Source organism: Neomonachus schauinslandi, chromosome 13 (assembly GCF_002201575.2).
Source record: "Neomonachus schauinslandi chromosome 13, ASM220157v2, whole genome shotgun sequence".
NCBI lineage: Eukaryota > Metazoa > Chordata > Mammalia > Carnivora > Phocidae > Neomonachus > Neomonachus schauinslandi.
Genome location: NC_058415.1, coordinates 42,649,672 through 42,670,728, shown reverse-complemented (window position 1 = coordinate 42,670,728; position 21,057 = coordinate 42,649,672). Strand labels below are relative to the sequence as shown.

The window sequence follows — 21,057 nt, the reverse complement described above, 5'->3', positions numbered from 1 at the left end:
ATTTACATGTATAAGGAAAATCTCCATTTGTGATGGAGATTTCCTGTACCAGGAAGAAATGGATGACTCTAAGTCTCTAAAAATTCTTGTAAATGAAGAAGACAATGACTTAAATCTGCATAACAATCTTCCCCCTTATTTACTGCACTTTTCCTGATAACTTCCCATAACTGACCCCATCTTCTTTTGTCTTTAGCTGAAGATGATTATTTAAGGTGATGGTTTTTGGACATTTGGGGTTGTTACTCAGTTTCCTTGGGTCTCTCCTATGCAGACAGAAGGGATGCATGTTATTAAACTTATTTGTTTTCCTCCTGTTAATCTGTCTTATAACAATTTCATTATTAGACCAGCCAAGGAACCTCGAAGGAAAGAAGGGAAAACTTTGCCACCCCTACACCATCCAGGGACATCCCAAAACTAAAACAGATCTCTTTTGGGGATTAAAAAAAAAAAAAGAACTTGGAAAAATAAAAGAAAATACATGCCATTACAAAACAAGACAGAACTATGGAAAATTGTTCAATTTGTTAGCAATTCTGGCAACACTGAACTTCCCTATTACCTGAGTATAAAAAGATGTGTTCTACTATCCATTTGCCTTTGTGGTTTTACTGATATGCTTCAAGTATGTATACGAATGTATAGCCAGGGGTAAGGAAAAGAAATATTATAGATTTTTAGTATTTTTCTGCAGCTATTCACTAGGCGTTATATAACTTAGGACTAGGAATTTATAGAGCTTTAACTTTAAAGAACTAATTTTTAACCACCATTCAATTGAAGTTAGTACATTGACTGCATAAATACATACATGAAATAATTAGTGAAGATGGTTCTTAATTTAAAGGATGTTAAACAGCTTGTAGACATCTGGTAACAAGCTGAAATGGGTCATTCAAAATTTATCTAACTAAATTAAGGGGGAAAAATGTTTCTCCTCCCAGGTTGGCATGTCACAAGATAACTAAACCGACTTAGTAGGCTTGCCTGGGAATCCTTAGCTGTCAGTGGTGAATATGCAAAGGGCCAGCAAATTAAATCAACCTGCCAAACTGTCAATTTCAAGCCTCATGACTGCATGAAAATAGCATCACTGGAAGAAATCAAGCATTGCCTTCTTTTGGGTTTCCTGGCACCTATTCAAATACTCATGCAGTTGTGGCTAATTTTGCATGCAAATTTCAGTCAATAAGCTCAGAACAAGACCTCCCAAGATATTTCAAAGGATCTGACAGTATTTTTTCTGAATACCAAATCGACAGTAGTTGAAATTCAATCTCCATTTGCTCGTGCTTTACATATGCACAGTGTCCCCACCACAGAGCTAAGTTAATGAGAGCTTTACCTGCTTTCACTCACATCCTCCCAGCCGTCCTTGCTGAGGTTCTCAAACACATTGCTCATAACCTTGATGGAGTGATTAAGAACAGTGTGGTAACGACCCACAGAGCACTTTTTCTTCGCGGCTTTAAATTTAACCTTGGTCGTGGTTGTCTTACAATCGTATTGTCCAGATCTTACTTCCGTAGTGGCCATCTCAGATTTAGCTTTGTCTGCTGAATGCTGCAATTTCTCCACTGAATTCATCTGTTCTTCATTTTCATTTCTCAATCCATTAGCTTCTGCCACTTGTCTCCTTAGGGAAGTGACTTCTCTCTCCAGCTCACTGATTTTTACCTGAAGTTCAGCTTTATCTTTTTCTACTTCTTTACTCCCCCTTTGTAGCTGTTCTAGCTCTTTTTCTCTGCCCTCTGAATCTTCTTGTTGCTGTTTTAAGAGGGATTTCAGGAAGTCATTTTCTTTCATTAATTTTTTATTCCCTTCTTTTATTTTTCTTGACCCTTTCTCAAAAGATTTTAGCCGATCTTCCAATTCAATGACCTAAACAGAAGAGTTTAATTTTTTCTTTTAAAAGTCCAAAACCATAATCTGCTGTATATTTTTTATCATTTCTAATTTATGAAAGTAAAGTCACACTTAGCACCAAGGACAAAATAAATCTAAAGTACTTAATTTCTAAATAATCCTATGGTGGTATAGATAAATACATTATAAAATGCAATAATACATCTGTTGAAAAAAGGACAGATGGTAAAAGAAGTTAAAATTCTACACAAAGTGATACAGAACTAAGTATGCTAATAAACTTTGCAGAGTTTTCTGAGATAAGTGCTTTGGCTATTTAGTCTATTGTGAAAAATATTTTCAGAGAAAAGCAATTTATACAAAAAGTCTAAAAACAGATACACAGAGAAACTTCATTAATAAAACAACAATTTTCTTCAATATCTATCATATGAAAACATGATTACCTATATAAAATATAATCTACCAAAGCTGCTTTATTCTAAATTAGAAAAATGTGATTTTAGTAGTCATGAGGTCCTTAGTTTATACACTAAACATTTACTGAAAAAAACTCTAACAGCTTAAAATTATAATTATTCCAAAATTGTGTTCATTTATTTCAATAAACATTGTCCACACTGTAGGACATAGAAATGAAAACATACAATTTCTGACCTTAAGAAATTTCAAAAACTATTTGGAAAGAAAGGCACTTGCATAAATAAATCTGATAAAGGATAGGATCTAAGTGCCATAAGTCTGGGCAAAAAGGACAGAGCAATTAATTCTAAGCCATGAGTATGAAAATTTCAAGGAGGAGTTAATTTCAGTTGAAATCTTGAAAAATAAATAATCACCATTGTTTGGAAAGTACAGTTTACCATTTACAAGATGGTTTCATAAACATGATCTCTTCTGATCATCTCAAAACCATGTGAAGTAAGTAAAGCCAATAATTATCTGCCCAGAGGAAGAAATAGAGGCTCTGAAAACTTAAATACTGCAGAGAGGTAAACATTTCCTGCTTTGAAATGGGATTCAAATTCAAGATTCTGTGCCCCTCACACTATTCTACAAGCCATATGGGGAAGAGTTACCCAGATACACATGGAAATGAAAAAGAACTGGGGTCAAGCAAGAAACCTAAATGATTGGAACACTTTATGGACTCATTTTTACTTTTAAAACAATTCTTCAAAGGAGAAACATACTTGATGTATTGACAACTAATAACTTAAAATATTCCAGAAATCTACAAGATGAAACTTATGCATATTCTTATTGCTTTCCAGTTTACTGGACTTAGTTATGGTAGTGAATATCTAAGTTGTTTCCTAAATATAATTTTCAGTCATTTCTGATTTACCTATCCTTCTGCACCCCCTATTCTTCTTGTGAGGTCAACCTCCTTCATTTAATTCAGTAGACTTCACCAATCGGTTATCCTGTTCAGGACATGGATATTTCCCAACACAAGTATTAAGAATCTCATCTAATTTAAATTTGCAATTCCACAGTATGATAATAGTCACCTACTGTTAGACCTATGTCTTTATAGGGCTTACTCTTGACCTGGAATAGAGGTATATGAAAGAGTTTGTACCAGACTATTGCAGACCTCTGTGTATTTTTGCAAGGGAAATTCTATTATTCCTTTACAGTGCAAATACTTTATTGAAGAGCTGGATAACGTGACAAAAAATACAGTTTTCAAGAACACATGAACTCTGACTGAAAACCGTTTACTTTTTCAAAATCATTCTATGCCAAATTTTATTCTCTATTTAGTAAAAAATACAACAAAATAAGGAATATCACTTTTTTACAATCTCTTCAGTTTCTTAGTGGTTTTAATCACTGCAAACAACAGTATACTTTTCATATATATATTTTAAAATATTTTAGCATGTTAGATTCCATGATGGAGTAAGTAGAATAGACTGTATTTTTTAAAATCTATTTTGTGCAAATAAGCAATTACACCTCTTTTTTTTAAAATTAATTTTGACAGTGGTGATATAAAAATATTAAGAAACAGTGTGGTCTTGGGGAAATTAAATTTGGTTCTGGTCTCTATCTTACTTCCAGCTCGAGTTACTTAACCTGGTAAAATATATAACTTTTTTTTTTTTTTTAAGATTTTATTTATTTATTTGACAGAGAGAGACACAGTGAGAGAGGGAATACAAGCAGGGGGAATGGGAGAGGGAGAAGCAGGCTTCCCGCGGAGCAGGGAGCCCAATGCGGGGCTTGATCCCAGGACCCTGGGATCATGACCTGAGCCGAAGGCAGCCGCTTAACGACTGAGCCACCCAGGCGCCCCAAAATATATAACTTATTTTAACTTATTTTAAAGTTTCCTCATTTGTGAAATGGGAACAGTCTTGCAGATTATTATTATTAAATATGATCATATACTATAGTTCCTGGTAGACAGTCAGGTCTAAACAGTTTATCATCACCATCACCATCATCATTATTGTCTCTATTATTATTAATCACAACAGCTACTTAATAAAATTACTTGAGATGGAATATAATTACTTGCATTAAATATTGCTGAATTAGCCATTAAATCAACATGTTATGAACAAATGCAACAAACATCTTGAATATGAGATTTCAATTCTGGAAATTAGCATTATCGTTTTCTTTTGACTAAAATCCATTTAAGTTTGGGTGCAACTCATGAAAATTTTATGTACCACTGGAAAAATGTCTTTTTAAAGTCATTTTACATTTAAAATGTTTAAGTCTGTTAACTGCCTAATGTGAATCCATGTTTAATCATAAAAACTGGTCAAAATTATCTGCATTTAACTTTAAAATGGAGGACAAATAACAAAACAAAAAGATTTTATTTATTTACTGGAGAGAGAGAGAAAGCGAGCACAGAGGGAGAGTGACAGGGAGAAACAGACTCCCCGCTGAGCAGAGAGCAGGATTCTGGGCTCAATCCCAGGACCCTGGGACCATGACCTGAACTGAACCCAGACGCTCAACCGACTGAGCCACCCAGGAGTCCCCAGAGACACTACTTCTAAAGACTTGAGAAAAGGAAAGCCCATAGCATATATTAAAATGTCATTCAAGGTATACTCTTAAAAATTACTGTTAAACTGATGTTAAGCCTCCAGAAACAAAAGGGGAAATTTCAATATGTATTTGAGAAGGAAAGTCTAGGGATTTGTTAAAGGCATTTGGTTTGTCTGTAAATCAACTCAAGCGCATACTTTTCCTCCAGTACTGATCATTTAAATAATTTACCAAAAAAGATGACTCCTTTCAAAATTGAAATAAAACACCTGACTTTGTAAAGTGTAATACTTTGCTAGGGCTGCCATAAGAAAATACCACAGGGGCGCCTGGGTGGCTCAGTCGTTAAGCGTCTGCCTTCGGCTCAGGTCATGATCCCAGGGTCCTGGGATCGAGCCCCGCATCGGGCTCCCTGCTCCGCGGGAAGCCTGCTTCTCCCTCTCCCACTCCCCCTGCTTGTGCTCTCTCTCTCTCTCGCTGTGTCTCTCTCTGTCAAATAAATAAATAAAATCTTTAAAAAAAAAAGAAAATACCACAGAGTGGGTAGTTTAAACCCCAACAATCTCATTTTAACTTAATGAACTCTTTGAAGACCTCATCTCCAAATACAGTCACATTCTGAGATACTGGGAATTAGGACTTTGGCATAATAAAATTGGGTGAGGGGGGGATTCAATTCATGCCATAACAGTGTGAAATGTTAATGCATTACTAAAAAAATAATTTTATATGTTTTATTTCCACTATGTAAACAAATACTGTTTTCATGCTGTTGCTATCTTTTAAACCTATTTTGAATGAGTTTTACAATACATCCTTTTAAAATCAGGAAACCCAACTAAAAAAGGTTAAATCATGACTCGTCCAACTGCATTAGGTTAATATTAAAAAAAGGTGACAAAATAGTTATGGTCCAATGCAAATAATTCCTCTTGGCTTTTTAGGACTTAAAATGGATTTCTAGATGCACTATGGTAGTAGCCATTTATGGCAGTTGGAATGAAAGAATGGATTTCTTTAGGGTTTCTATCCTAAGGACGTGGTAGGTAGTAGGGCAATATTATGCAGCCATAGAGCGAAAAATTATAGAAACCCCAGCAAACAAAAATATTGCTCTGAAACAAAGAAGATAAGCTAGTGCAAACTGTTTGACATTCCAGCTGATAATGCATGTATTATTTCAATTACTCGTTTTACCTTAAGATAAAGGAATGTGAGCATTTCTTGTTCTGTATGTTATTGTGCTAACCTGATATGTGTTATTTAGTAGTAATGAGATGACAGCCTTTGTTACTTGACATATGGCAAGTGTTAGAAGTAGAAGTGATCACACCATCTGTTGTAAGTCACTAGATTTCCTAAAAGTCACAGATGTGAGAAATATAAGTAGCCATATTAATATTTTTGTTTATATATTTGTGTATTTCCAGCTTTATCTAGGTATCCAGTGTAGCAAATGACAACCAGTCATAGGATATACCTTAAAAAATATTTTCTTTATAAGAATAACAAGTGCTAAAATGCAACCAAGCCAACTTAATGGATCATGGTAAGAATGTATTTATATATAAAATTATGAATTAAGTAAAATTATAAAGATAGATGTTAATATTTTTAAAGAAATTTTATTATTAATTATAGGTATGATGTAAAGTGACTGCAGGGTTTATATGTGTGGTTCTATTAAAACAGGGAGAGCGATCCTAAATTATATGGGCATAAATTTCTATCTAAAATGAGATGAGTCATGTATACTTTTATTAAATTATAAACATATTACCATTTTACTTCACTGAAGCTAAAACTATGCTCAGTTTTAATAGTTCAAATATTGCAAATCTATATGCTTTTTGAAGTATAACAGAGTCTCAGCATGTCCCATTTTAAAGTTAAACTGCTAAGTTATAACTAATAAGCACATATAGTATAAATTTTTATAATTTCCATTGTCATGCTCTTCATTTCATCGTTGAAGATATTTTTAATCTATGTCAACAGAAGCACAAGTGTTTCCACATTTATTTCACTAACATTGATTTTTTTAACCCATTTTGGCAAGCGAATGATTTTGAATTATGAATTTAAATTAAGGATTCACACAAGGTTTAAGTTCATGAGCCCTCGTTTTAAAATATAATCCTTTATGTTAAAATTCAGATTTAACTTCCTCAGCTCAATATCTTAAAGATTAGACTACCTTCTGCAATGTCTGCTCCGACATTTCTTTCCCATTCTTCTCTGGAGTACTCTTCTTGACCCCATCATCTTCACCATATCTACAGAGTTGTTCTGGGAGACAATAAATAATATATTATAGTACCTCATATACTGCTGAAACATTGGCCTGTCATTTTAAGGAAAAGGGCTCTCAGTTTCTCAATTGTGAATAATCTAGTCTATTTTATTGTTGAGTATTTGGCTGGGAACTAAATGGTGACCTTTTCCAAGATTTTCAATCACATAATTATGTACCTTTGTAGTGTTTTTTTTTTTTTTCCAGTGTAAGATTTTCAAAGGTACAACAGATCTTCAGGTTAACAATGCTATACTTTTATTCCTATTTTCATTCTTTTGTAGACTATTCCCCCTTTGCCTTAAAAGCAGAATTTGCGGCCTTCTTATCTATACGGCCACTACTAGTTTTATTCTCTGGATCTTGTTCCCTGCCAGGAGGATCAGAGTGATGGCTGAACAAAGCAAACACTAGCTGAATTAGGGTGGATTCAAACTGCAATAGCCCCTACCACCGCCTTTTTTTTCAGGTAAAAGATCATGTACTGGGCAGAGTAAACCATAAAAATCACATTTCCAGAAAAACTGTCACTTTATAACACATAGAAACCCAGATAACAGGTGAAATTGTTTCTACAAATAATTCCTATACTGACCATGCCTGTGACTACCAAAACCTTTTCAACCAAGCAAAAATATACAAGCAATGTATCAAAATTAAAGGGAAAAAAAACATAAAATTTCATTTAATACTAGTAAAATTTAAATACATTAAAACTTATAAATAAATGTTTTCTAATCAAATAAATTATTGTGACAAATTTAATATTTTCTTTCTGAATTATTTTTAGGAGACAACATTTCTTAAAGAATCAAAAGAAGGGCAAAAAAGAATACATAAAGCTAAAAAGATACATATCTGTGTTAGACTGAGGTGATTTTGCTTTAAAGTATGCTTGGCTGCTGTAGGTCAGTGTAAAACTTTGATTTATCAACAAAGGAAAAGGAAAACAATATTATTCTCTGTAGAGTAGAAATCTCTTGGTATAAACAGTGACTAACAAGTTTGTTAGAGTGAATTAGGCATTTCTTTTGTCTTTGAAACATGACATATCCAATTAAAACTTCTGTACTCCTGAAATAAATAGAACACTATCCTAAGGATAATAAAAGCTAGAATAGGTAGAATTTGCCACCTGGGGAATATGTACCTTTACCTTGGTAATAATCTATTGGTTCCCAAGTTTCTTTTTCTAGTCCCCTAACGCCATGGTGCTGAATTCATTTACAACACTCTTTCAGCAATACAGAAATAATATGCAAATACAATTCAGCTGTTCAAGTCATTTAAATATGTGCTACCGTTTTAAGTGAAGTGTTTACTCTTAAAAATAAGAAAATATTTCTATGCTCAAAGAGCACAGAATGCTAAAAATAGCAAAATAATTCCAATAAATTAAATGCCGAAGACTGATTTAAAAATGAATTTGATTGCTGATTTGTGTTCCTGGGTGTGTACAAAGTCTACTGGTGGACGGGTTGACCATGTCCCCCTGTGGTTTTCTGTTGAAAACTTTAGTTTCTCACCTTCACAGGTTTTAATAAAGAATAAAGCTAGGCCCATGTGATGGAGGGGAACAAGGAACCCACTCTGCCCCTTGATTCTCCTCCCATTTAAGGATCTCAGGATTTGAGAAATGAACCAAGAGGACCTAGTTAGAAATATGCAGTTCTATTTTTGTCCTATGCTGGATATGTGAGTACATGATTCACCTTGCTGAAGATTTATTTTTAATGTTTTAGTTTTAAATGCCTTACTTTTATTTTTACTATAAAAATTCACTGTGATTTATAGTCTTTCCCAGGAGGTTCTTCCCTGTCCACTTTTTAACTTTTAACACTGCTTATTTACAATTGTTTACACTTATCCTTCCTTCTATGTTTTTCTTTTCTCTTAATTCTCTTAGATGACATGAACAAATTAAATTCTTCTGCAACTTGTTTCCTTCTGGTAGATTCTTTTAGCTATTTTCTCAAGTTATTTTTAAAAACCTATTATCATTATGAGGGGTTGCAGGATATTCCACCCGAAAATATGATGCTTTGGTATACTAATTATTTTGAGCAGTAGGTACTTGAAAAACAGCAAATGCTTTTGGTTTATACTTTGATATCACACTTTGGTAGATTATTAGTCAGCAAATGCTTACTCCATTTTCCTCTACCTTCATGGGTGGAGTATAGATCCTCACGCCACTGATGTTGAGCTTGGCCATTTGAGTTGCTCTGACTAAAGGAATGTGGGTATAGATAACAGTGTGCCTGTTATAAACCTAGAACAGGTATTTCTCCTCTTCCCATGGAAATTTCCAGTATCTGCTTTGAGAAGAGTATGCCCAGATAGTCACTGCCTCCTTCACCCTGGGCCTGGGCCTGGGCCTGAGACATGTGGAATCATATGAGCCCAATATGCTCCAGACAAACAACAGAACTGCAGCCTGAAGCACATTTGCTCCAGCTGATCTGCAGAAACCATCAACAAAAAAATAATGTGTATTATTGCAAGTCATTGAAATTTTGTGGTTGTTTATACGGTAGCAAAAGCCGTCAGGGACAGAAGTTGATAACGATAAGTGAATGCTGCTATCATAAAAACCTAAATTATGTGGCACTGATTTTGGGACTGGGTGGTGGGTGCCAAAGAATGCTCCAGGAGCTGAGAAAATGGTGACTCATGTTATGTAGTGGCAAACTGCCATCTGACATAACATGGAAGACAAAAAATGCAGCCAATAAATTTGTAACAATGAGTGAGGAAGTTCCAGTGTAGAGTGAGTTGATTGTTACTGGCTGCCACTGACTGGGTTCTAGAGGAAAAACTGAGCTCAGAAAGGAGCAGCCACAGGCATATGGAAGTACATATGTTCCAGGACTTTCAGGGTTGGAAATGAAAGTGTTTCTCACCATATCAAAGGAGCAACCACTGACACTCTGGCAGGAAAGGCCAAATCCAAGATATTGACATTAAGACCTGGCCACTGGGTATGACTGTCATGCCTGTTCCTGACAATCTCTGAAAGTAATAATGTGATGCTTAGTAGATACCTTCAGCTGGACAAAAGGACTTCTACAAAATTTATGGGTGAGGGCCTAACAAGTCTGAAATACAACCCCAACCCTCCATAGAAACTCATACAGATAAGACATATGAATTGTTGCCAGCTGTATTTGATAAAATGACTTATTTTAGCCAAAGAATGTAGATAGAAGTTACGATACACCAGTTTCAAATCTAGGCTTAAGAGGCTCTGTATGTTTATATTGTCCCTTTGTAGCCAAGAAATAGATACATGGAACCGAAGTAAACTCTACTTGTAGCCTGAAAAAGAGCTGGACCGGATGACCCACAGCAAGGAGAACTGCTTCAGCCAATCCACATACCCACATACAAAAAGAAAAAAAAATATGCTTGATGTTGTTTGTACTCACAAACAACTCACTCATGTGTTTTCACATTTGTGTGTTTTGCTCTTTTATTAATAAACAGGCCTTCAGCTTTCAATGAAGAATACCATAAACAGTGTTTTTATGAACATACTCATGCATTTGTGGTAAAAATTGAGGATTCTTATTCCAAACTTAATCCTCTAATTGATTTTTCAGGCCTGATCATAGGTATTACATGCTTTACGTGGCATGCCCCGTGAGGGAAAGTTGGTAAAAATTGAGGATTCTTATTCCAAACTTAATCCTCTAATTGATTTTTCAGGCCTGATCATAGGTATTACATGCTTTACGTGGCATGCCCCGTGAGGGAAAGTTGTCCTCCCCAACCAGACCTGGTACATGGCCAATGGACTGTGGTCCCCGAAGGGAGTTATAGTCAAGGGCTCAGGATCCCCCTGGCCAACCACATTCTTATGTGTATCTGTGTTCCTAGCCTAGATGCCTCCACTAGGCCTCCATGTGAAAACCTCCTTACTGGCGGCCCTTTGGCTGAGGCCTTCTTCAAGTGCCTCTGCCAAGATCTCCTTATTTGGTGGCTGAGGTGGAGGTAACCTTGAAGACATTTTTCTTCCATCTGACTCAGTACACAGTACTTTTCCTCTCCCAGCCCTCCCCTTCTTTCTCCCCTAAGACCCAGGTAAATAAAAATGCAGGAGACTTTAGCTCAGAGCTCCTTCGGCTGTAAGACAACATCTCTGTCTGTGCTGATCCATCTGATCCTCAACTGATGTGCAGTTCCAGGGGGAAGACAGAACAGAGGGAGTTGGCACTTTCTCCACTTTAGCCTCTTGTTTACATAGTAAGTGATTAAAGCCTTGACTGTTACTTTCATTTTGGCTTATTATCTTAAATCAGTTATGTGGACACCTGGCAGCTCAGCTCTCTCCAGCTCAGTTGAGCTCCTAACAGAGATATTATGGGATTGTAGGAGATTCACTACACTATGAATTGCAATTTTCAGTAAAGAGGAATTTAGTGTGGTAGGGGCTTAAGGTGCTTATGTGGGAAGTTAGAGGAGACAGAACTGATTTGAGAGGAAAGGTAATGAATTTTTTCTAAAAACATGCATAACTTTCGAAATCCTTGTAAAAATAGCCAGGGGAAAATAGGTGGCAAGAAATAAAAAAAATATATCTGGTACATGGAAGAAGGTTACTATTCATATAGACTTGGGATTTTAATCAGGGAAAACATGTTCAATGACAATAAAAGTAAGTACCAGAGGCACCAGATTTACCTGTCCATGTGGAACAACTAAAACTAGAGAAAATAGAAAAAATGGTTCTCAGACACTGGGCATAAGACAGTGGAAGGTAGCCATCCCCGAGAGAGAGGAAACAAATGAAGTGAATTCAATCACTGCTCCTGCATACTGCTTAGAGAGCTTCCAGGCCACAGCACAAAGATGGGGGACTAAATGGGAGTCTGGTGATCTTCTTAAATTGCAGTGACAGACCCCAGAGTCCAAAGAGGCCAAGGAAGGGCGAGTTTGCAGGGTAAAGTGCCAGAGAACACAAATCAGAGACAGGGAGAGCTCTGAAGATCTATAGAGGTTCCCCCCTCAAGTCTTCAGCTAAGTACTGATCAGCACATAAATGTGAGTAAACAACCCCCAAAAAAGAACGACTAAAAGGATTGGAGGAAAAAACCTTCAAAATTCACACAGTCCCCCCCTCAAAAAAAATGACTTGTTATGTATGTATCTTTGAAAAAAGATAAGAATGACAGGAGAATTATCACTGGAAGCATTTTTTTTTTAAGATTTTATTTATTTATTTGAGAGAGAGAGAATGAGAGAGAGTGAACACATGAGAGGGGGGAGGGTCAGAGGGAGAAGCAGACTCCCTGCCGAGCAGGGAGCCCGATGCGGGACTCGATCCAGGGACTCCAGGATCATGACCTGAGCCGAAGGCAGTCGCTTAACGAATGACAAACACAGGAGCCCTCACTGGAAGCATTTTAAGTCAAAAGATAGTGGAGCAAATTTTTTTAAGTATCAAAAGAAAAAAAAAATCTGCCAATACAGAATTCTATACTCAGTGAAAATATCCTTCAAAAATGAAGACAAAATAAAGATTTCTTTTATAGGTATATAAAAGCTGAAAGAATTCATCACCAGCAGATGTGCACTATATAAATATTAAAGGGAGTCCTTTAAGAAAATAGAAAATGACACCAAATGTAAATTGGGATCTATAGGAAGGAATGAAGAGCAGCAGAAAAGGTTCTTAGTAAAGATAAGAACCACCAGGCTGGTTATATGTAAAGCCAAATATCATTTTAAATCTCTGGGATCACTCCTTCCAGAACAAGAAACACTCTCTAGTAGGTGGGGTGAAAGGAACATTTAACAAAATAAAGATTTAAAACCCAGTGTGGAAGAAAACACAATCAAAGAAAGAAAAGAACTTGCCAAAAACCTGAATTTAATAAAATATGAGCTCAGAAAATCAGTAAGATATACAAAGGAAAAAAGTGGGAATTTAAGAATTGAAGCAATAAATAAAGAACCAGAAAACATGACTATAGATTTAATAGAAGTATTAGAAAGAACAAAGGAAAGAATATATATATATATGGCTCAAAATTGAATTACTTTTTTTTTTTAAAGATTTTATTTATTTATTTGACAGAGACAGAGATAGCAAGAGCAGGAACACAAGCAGCGGGAGTCGGAGAGGGAGAAGCAGGCTTTCCCCTGAGGAGGGAGCCCGATGTGGGACTCAATCCCAGCACCCTGGGATCATGACCTCAGCCGAAGGCAGATGCTTAATGACTGAGCCACCCAGATGCCCTCAAAATTGAATTACTAATGAAGGAAAAGTCTTTAGATAAGGTGAACGCAGAAGAAAAAGACAAAGATTAAAGAATTAGAAGAAAACAGATATGAATCCCAGACGAAAAGTAACCAAACATAAAGACAACTGATATCCTTGAATTAGAGTATAAAAAAAAATGGAATATGCAAAAATATATTTCCTTGTAATACAGGAAGATCTTAATTGACAAATAACAAATTACATGGATAATCCAAAATATGATTTAGAACATACTATATCAAGGCATATTCTATTTAAATTTTGGAACATCAAGTTGAAAAAACTAAAAATTAACATAGCAAAAGCAAGTCACATCCAAAGAAAGGAGTGAGGTACAGGCGGGGAAGGAAAACCAGACACCTCTCCATAATATATCTCTACAGCACCTTCTTCTAAAAATGAGTAACATCTAGAAAGTTTTGAGGAGAAAAAAAGTGTAAAATGATAAAATTATACCCAGCCAATTTATTCATTGACTAAAAAGACTATTGAAACATATTTTCAAACATCTAAGTTCTTACAAATATAGCTATTTTGATTCCTTCTTGAAAAAAAAAAACATAGTTTCAGTTATATCTGGCTAACCAAAAAATAAATCAAACTAAAGAACTCATGAATAGAAAGACTATGACTTTAAAAAATGTGATGAGTACTGAGTCCTTTGTATATAAAAATAAGACTTTAAAACTGAGGAAATCATTGTTGCAATATATTAAGTTATAGACTTTGATAAAATTAAAAGGTTATTTAATGAACAAGATTCAAGATGTGAGGGAAACAAAATAAAAATTTTTTTTTAAAAACAACTGTTATTTTCATCTTGCATGGCAAGGAATTAATTTTTAATATGCCCTGAAATTGAAATACATACTTTTAAAAATACAAAGTAGTTCCATCTTCAATGTTTTTAGAACCTTTCTTTTTAATCTTAGAGGGAAGTTTTAGAAATTAATATTTATTGAAGTAATGAGACAGTTACCTAAAGTTCAACAGTTCCTTCATGTTTACACCTGTTTCTTTTTATTTGGTTGGTGCCAAACAAAATCATATGTAAATATCCTTTTTAAAAATAGCATACATTATGGTTTTCTTTTTCCACAATTTATCTAACTAGGCTTCTTTCTTTATAAGTATTAAGAGGTGTTTGATTTGATAATTATTTAAGATTGAAATTTTGATTCTTAAGTGTTTGTGAATTAGGATGTTTTTCTTTGTCTTTTTTTATTCTTTCTTATTGCTTGAATATTTATAAGTATGTGTAATTTTTCCAGGAACAATAAAGTTATTATTCTTGAAAAGTAAACCAAGGATAAAATCTTAGAGAACCCCAATAGTTAAGGAATAAATGGAAGAAAGTTCCACTGGAAGAAACAGAAGATAGAGGCAAGCATAGTTAAAACAAAGGAAAACCAATGTTTCAGGAGCCAATGAAGGAGTAAGCTTGAAATATGATATAAATTAGTGGTGTAAAAGAGATGATTTCAAACACTGGCTTTGACAAGTCACCAGTGACCTAACTCAGAGCAATTGGAACTACAACAGTAATTGGGACAATAGGCAGATGAGTGGTATATGAAAACTTGTTAAGTATAAATTATTAAGTTAATTATTAATTATAAATTGTCAATACCTAAAAAGTACAGTGGTAACAATGATGCTATAGTGAAGTTAAATAAGGAGAAATTCTGTCCTATCAACCTTACTTTTTTCTAATGAGGTATTACAGTATGGACTGAAGTCCTATAGTAAATAGAGTTATCTTGATTTTAACAAAGGAATAACCCTTCAATTGGAACAGATACATTCCTTTTACTAAACAGTTTTAGGCTAGTGGTCAGGAAGATTTGCAGATCTCCAAGTTTCCTTCTAACTCTATGATTTTGATTCCAGGACAACAGATGAGAACTAAATGAGTTCCAGAAAAATGTAATATCAAACAAAAATATAAATGAATTATTAATACTGAGTACAATAACCATATAATTTATAGAACTCTGAACAAACATAACTAGTAAAACCTTATCAATGAATCAAAAAACAAACATCTTTTCTCCTTATCAAATATCTCTTTAGAATTTTTAATGAATTATAAAGCTGACTTTTAGGTGTTCTATTTGATTTTCTCATGTAAGGTAAAAATGTTAATCACATATCAATAAGTAAAGCAGCAGAAAGAGGGGGAACAAGGATAAGAGTCTTACAGGAAATTGAAAATAAAACATCAAGAGCTAGATTTTAAAATGCCTATAATAAATATTTAGTCTCACACACAAAAAATGTACCTTCTCTCTTCTCTGCCATAGATGTATTCAATTCTTGTATTGTTGTCTTATCAACAGATATACGTACTTTAAGTTTATCCAATTCTTCTTGAAGAGTCATCCTATGAAAATTAACACAATAAATGATTATTTAAAATGCATAAGTTAAGGAATAATGTAGCAAACAGATGAAAGTAGTAGATATTTAACAAAATATGAATTAGACAGTAGTAAAATAAAAGAAAAATATATCACTGTTAACAAATCCTAACAATTAAAATTGAATTTTAATGAGAATCTGGGAAGTAAAATGTCTTAAGTAAGTGATTTTTAAATTTATCTAAGTAAACATGTTAAATACTTAAAACATAGACTATATGATAAAAAAAAAATAATAATGTATTGAGTTACCCAACCACTTTTTTTCCTAAGATTTTATTTTTAAGTAATCTCTACAACTACTGTGGGGCTCACACTTATAGCCCCAAGATCAAGAGTTACATGCTATACTGACTGCCAGTCAGGCACCCCAACCCAACCACTTCTTAACACACAGATATACTATGTAAAAATCATGATAAAATGTTGATACATATACTGAAAGCAAAAAGAGTACATTTCTAGATGCCAAGAAAAGACAAAGAACCCCTACTAGTAAAATGGAGCTGAACTACCACAATGAGAGACTGGATCAAATACCGCCCATGGAGACCTCAGACCTTCAGACCTGAATGGGGATGGAAGTTTATGCCCTAGGCCCTCCATGGCTGAGAGACAAAACTGGGCTAACTGTAGCAAGATGGGAGACAAAAATTTGCTGAGTGTGACACAAATATTTCAGTTTATGTGGTTGGAGTTTCACTAAAAGGAGGCAAGCCTATATTAACTGGTTTCAAAATCAAGCCATATACATTTGCAGAGATCTAAAGAATTGACAGTAATGTAAAAACTGGTTCATGACCAGTGTCCATTGGAGAGTTCAGGCAGACACAATCACCCATTACAGATAGGTTTCCACAACTGAGAGAATGGATAGGAGAAAGAGCATCACAGAAAATAAAACTCAAAAGAAGTCAAATTTGCAGGTAAGAATAATTGTATGAATAAGTTCAAAGCCACGAATGACAGTCTACATATCACCCCCCCCCCCAAAAAAAGAAACGGCACAATAGGGAAATAGAAATAACAGAACAATTCAAAATGAGTTTTTATATAATTAGTTTTAAAAATGTTGGAAAAAAAGGGGACAAAACATATTTTTAAAAACATAACAGATTGAAATTAAAGACAACACTAAGAAATAAAAGGAAGGAAAATAGTAACAATATATAAAGTATATTTGAATGAGAAGCCCAAAAAGCATCTCAGAAATTATTCAAGGAGAGGGGTGCCTGGGTTGATTTCTGCTAAGGTCATGCTCTCAGGTTGTGAGATCGATCCCTGTGTAGGGGTCCTCACTGAGCATGGAGCCTGCTTGGGATTCTCTTTCCCCCTCCCCGTCTGCTCTTCCCTCCACTTGCACGCACACTCTCTCCCTTAAATAAATAAATAAAATTTTTTATATAAAATAGCTGAAAACTGAGAGCTGATGAAAAATGTAAATTAATAGATTGAGAGAGTAAAATTGCAAACAGAGTAAATAAAACTGTTCACAGTTAGAAACAGAGGGAAACTGTAGGACCCCACCGAAAAAGAAGCAATCTTAAAAGCAACCATATTGAGAAGAGATGTTACTTAACAACTAAAGAGCTTTAGAGTGACAGAAGACTTCTCACAGCAACAAGAAAGGTGAGAAGAAAAATAAGTAATATCTTCAACATTCGAAGGTTTACTATTCATAGATCTTAGATGAAATAACTATTAAAGAATATATTTTAGGTAGAAAAAACCCCTCAGAATCAACATAAACAAAATAGTCAGTGATGATGAAAAGACATCTGTAAACATGTATGTGGAAGTAAACCAACATTTATCATGTAAAGTAGATATAACAACATCCAAATGAAGGTAGAGACAGAATACGGTAGAACTAAATTTCTGAACAATAAAATGATATAAGATCAAGGAAAGGATCAGAGTTAGAGTATTTTAAGAACTCTATTGTTGGACAGGATAAAGGTGCTGATGAACCTTAGTTTGTCAAATAAGTGATGTACAATTTCAAGAAAAAGCATTTAAAGAATGGAAAACAAATATAAAATTTACAAATCAGAAGAGGTCAAAAAAAAGAAATGAACAAAATGTACTCAATCTAAGGCAAGAGAAGGATTTTTTAAAGGAGCATAAAAAATAAAATATACACTAAGAAAAAAAACAATATTAAAGATGGTCATTACATAATGATCAAAGGAATGATTTACTAGGAAGATACAGCAGCTCTAAACTGTTATGTATTCAACAATATAAAAATATGTATTTTATAATTTTATATTTTACTTTATAAAAATTATTCAATTATAACATTTATATATTAAGAAATATATTTTATATTTATACTTTATATAAATATTAAAAACAAGTAGTCTCTGCTTTTCCTCACTCAGATTATTTCTTGAAAAATTTATATTTATAGTTTGATGTGTATACTTGTATTTTTTAATATAAACATAAATACACATACATAAGGATCTAAAAAATTAGGATTCTATGATTATATTTGCAGTTTCTCAGGTAGGTTCCAGATTGATGGGAGGAGCAAACACACACACACACGCACACACATACACCCATCCACATAGCAATTAAGTTTGGATTAGGTTCCTGCTTTGTTTAGCTAAGAACATGGAACATTCTGAAATAATGGCCCCAACAAAGAGAAAAACAGATGTGGCTCTTCTCAACTTAGTTTTCCTCAGCTTTCAGATCACAAACGTAGCAGAACACAGGGCTACAATTGTTGGAAATGTTATTTCTTGCTTATTGAGAGGTATTTTATACTTATAGCTTGTTTTTTTTGTTTTGTTTTGTTTTATCTTGAAAGAATTTACACAGTCCCTACTTGTAATAAGTATATATAAATATTAGGGACCAACTGTTCTTGAGTCAAACTAAGCACCAACAAACCACATCTTAACGGATGTGTGGAGGAGGGGCTGTCAGAGTGGGCACCCTTGAGCAGGATGAACATTGGCTATTACTGACTGATTTACTGCCCACCTATTCTGATATTTCTGACACTCTGAAGGACCACAATTCAAAATCTACTTTTTACTGGACAAATTATATGAAATGACTGTATTCAGATGCTGGACAACAGGCAGCAGAGAACTGTGATCCCTCAGAGAAAGGAAATTAACAAAGAGAGCCCTAATGATAGTCCAGATTTCTGCCAGGAGCCACTCTCCAGAACATGATACAGGGAGAGGGGTCCCAAGAAAAACATGATGGCCTCGCTGAGATCAAGAAAAGAGACTGGAGTTTGGGAAGACTGAAATGATGGAATTTGTGACAAAAAGGTCCCAGAGGAAGGATCTACAAAAAGAAATAGCTACAGAAATCTGCATAAGAATTCTTTTGAGTCTATGGTTAAATACTTTGTTGCATATACATAGGACCAAATTCAACAAGGCAGGCAGAGAACAACTGGAACCCATAAAGGAACTATTCCCAGAGTTTACACAGGATTGGAAGACCTTGATTTCTGACGTGTGAGAGGAGAATCTTTGTTGATTACCAGGAACTTCAACAAAGAATCCAAAAGAGTCATCTAATGAGTAGGGATAATCAAGTCTCTTGAAACCTGCGCTAACAGTATTTTTGAAAACCTGGAAATGATTTAAACTGAGATTTTAAACACACCTGTCTTAGCAATCAATAGAGAAAGTGATTGGAAAACAGGACACAGAATATTTGAAAAGCACTATGAAAAAAAACTTGACCTAATAGACATTTATAAAACATTCCACACAGTAACAGTTTTCAAGTGCCATGGAGCTTTCACTAAGATAAAACCACATGCTGGACCATAAAACAATTCTCAGCAAAATTAAAAAGATCTAAATCATGAGAAGTATCTTCTGTGCCCAGAATATAATTAAATTAGAAATCAATACCAGAATGATGTCTGAGAAATCCCCAACTTAAAACTTTCAAAACCTTTTTCTCTAGATATAGATTCCAAGAGGAATTAAAAAATAGTTTTAATTACAAAAAATTAAAACAACACATTTCAAAATGTGAGGGGCTAACAAAGTGCTTATACTGGAAAGAAAAAAAGATCTACTATGAAGCTCCCAATTACAGAAACTAGAAAAAGAAGACAAATTGAGTAGAGCACCTTTTCATATGTGCATTGGCCATTTGGATGTGCTCTTTTATGATATATCTATTCAAGTGTTTTGCCCATTCTTCTATTGGGTTGACTGTTCTTTACTTAATTATTCATAGGAATTCTTCAGATATTCAGGATGCTAGTCCTCTGGTGGACACATATACTGCAAATATCTTTTTTCACTCTGAATGTTGCCTTTTAAGTCGTTTAATAATATCTTTCCATAAACAAAGGCTCTTGGTTTTAATATAGCCCGGTTTATCAATTTTTAGTTTATATTTAACCTGTTTTAAGAAACCTTTGCCTAATAGATATTCTATTAGGCAAATAGATATTCTCCTATGTTTTCATCTAGAAGCTCTATTACTTAACATGGGGCGCCTGATGGCTCAGTCGGTTAAGTGTCCAATTCTCCATTTTGACTCAGGTCATGATCTCAGGGTTGTGACATCAAGCCCCACACATCGGGCTCTGGGATGGATGTGGAGCCTGCTTAAGATTCTCTCACTCCCTCTGTCCCTCCCCACCAAAAATAAAAAATAAGATAAATAAAAGGTCCATTACTTAACCCTTCACAATTAGACCTGCAGTCCCATCTAGAATTGATTTTTGTGTATGGTTTGAGAATATGGTGTATTCCACTAATTAAAATAGTTTTCTTTTAAATTGAAGTTCTTGGAACTTTTAGCTATACAGTTATATTACCTTTTTGTTTCCCATTTTTCACAATCATAGACAATGCTATAGTGAACATATGTGCCTATATGTAAGATCCCTTTAGTGTTTTCATCTAGAAGTGGCTTTACTGGGTCTTTGAGTACATAAGAAAACAGAAAGAATATTTCAAATGTAAGAAAAATATGGAGAGTAATATCACCAACATTAATATGCCAAACATTTGGGTTTAAAAATATTAATATTATGCCATATTTAATTCAAATCTTTTATTTTTGTGAAAAAAATAAAAATGTTCTGTAAACAATATTATCACTTACAGTATTCCACCTTTCTTCCCTCCCCAGAAATAACCAGAGAATTTCTTTAATTTGGTGTGTATATTTCTGTTTTGTGTTTTAATACT

General features: G+C 34.3%; 1 protein-coding gene across 2 annotated transcripts in view; it reads right to left on the bottom strand.

The window, feature by feature from the left end:
• The window catches only part of CNTLN (centlein), a 306,857-nt gene that overhangs the window by 83,011 nt on the left and 202,789 nt on the right, over window positions 1–21,057 (bottom strand). For both annotated transcript variants that reach the window (XM_044920332.1, XM_044920333.1), the window contains exons 13-15: window positions 15,728–15,828; window positions 7,085–7,176; window positions 1,349–1,884 (exon numbers count right to left, since the gene is read on the bottom strand). In XM_044920332.1, the coding sequence (XP_044776267.1) occupies window positions 1,349–1,884; window positions 7,085–7,176; window positions 15,728–15,828 (729 nt within the window). The remainder of the gene's footprint in view (window positions 1–1,348; window positions 1,885–7,084; window positions 7,177–15,727; window positions 15,829–21,057) is intronic.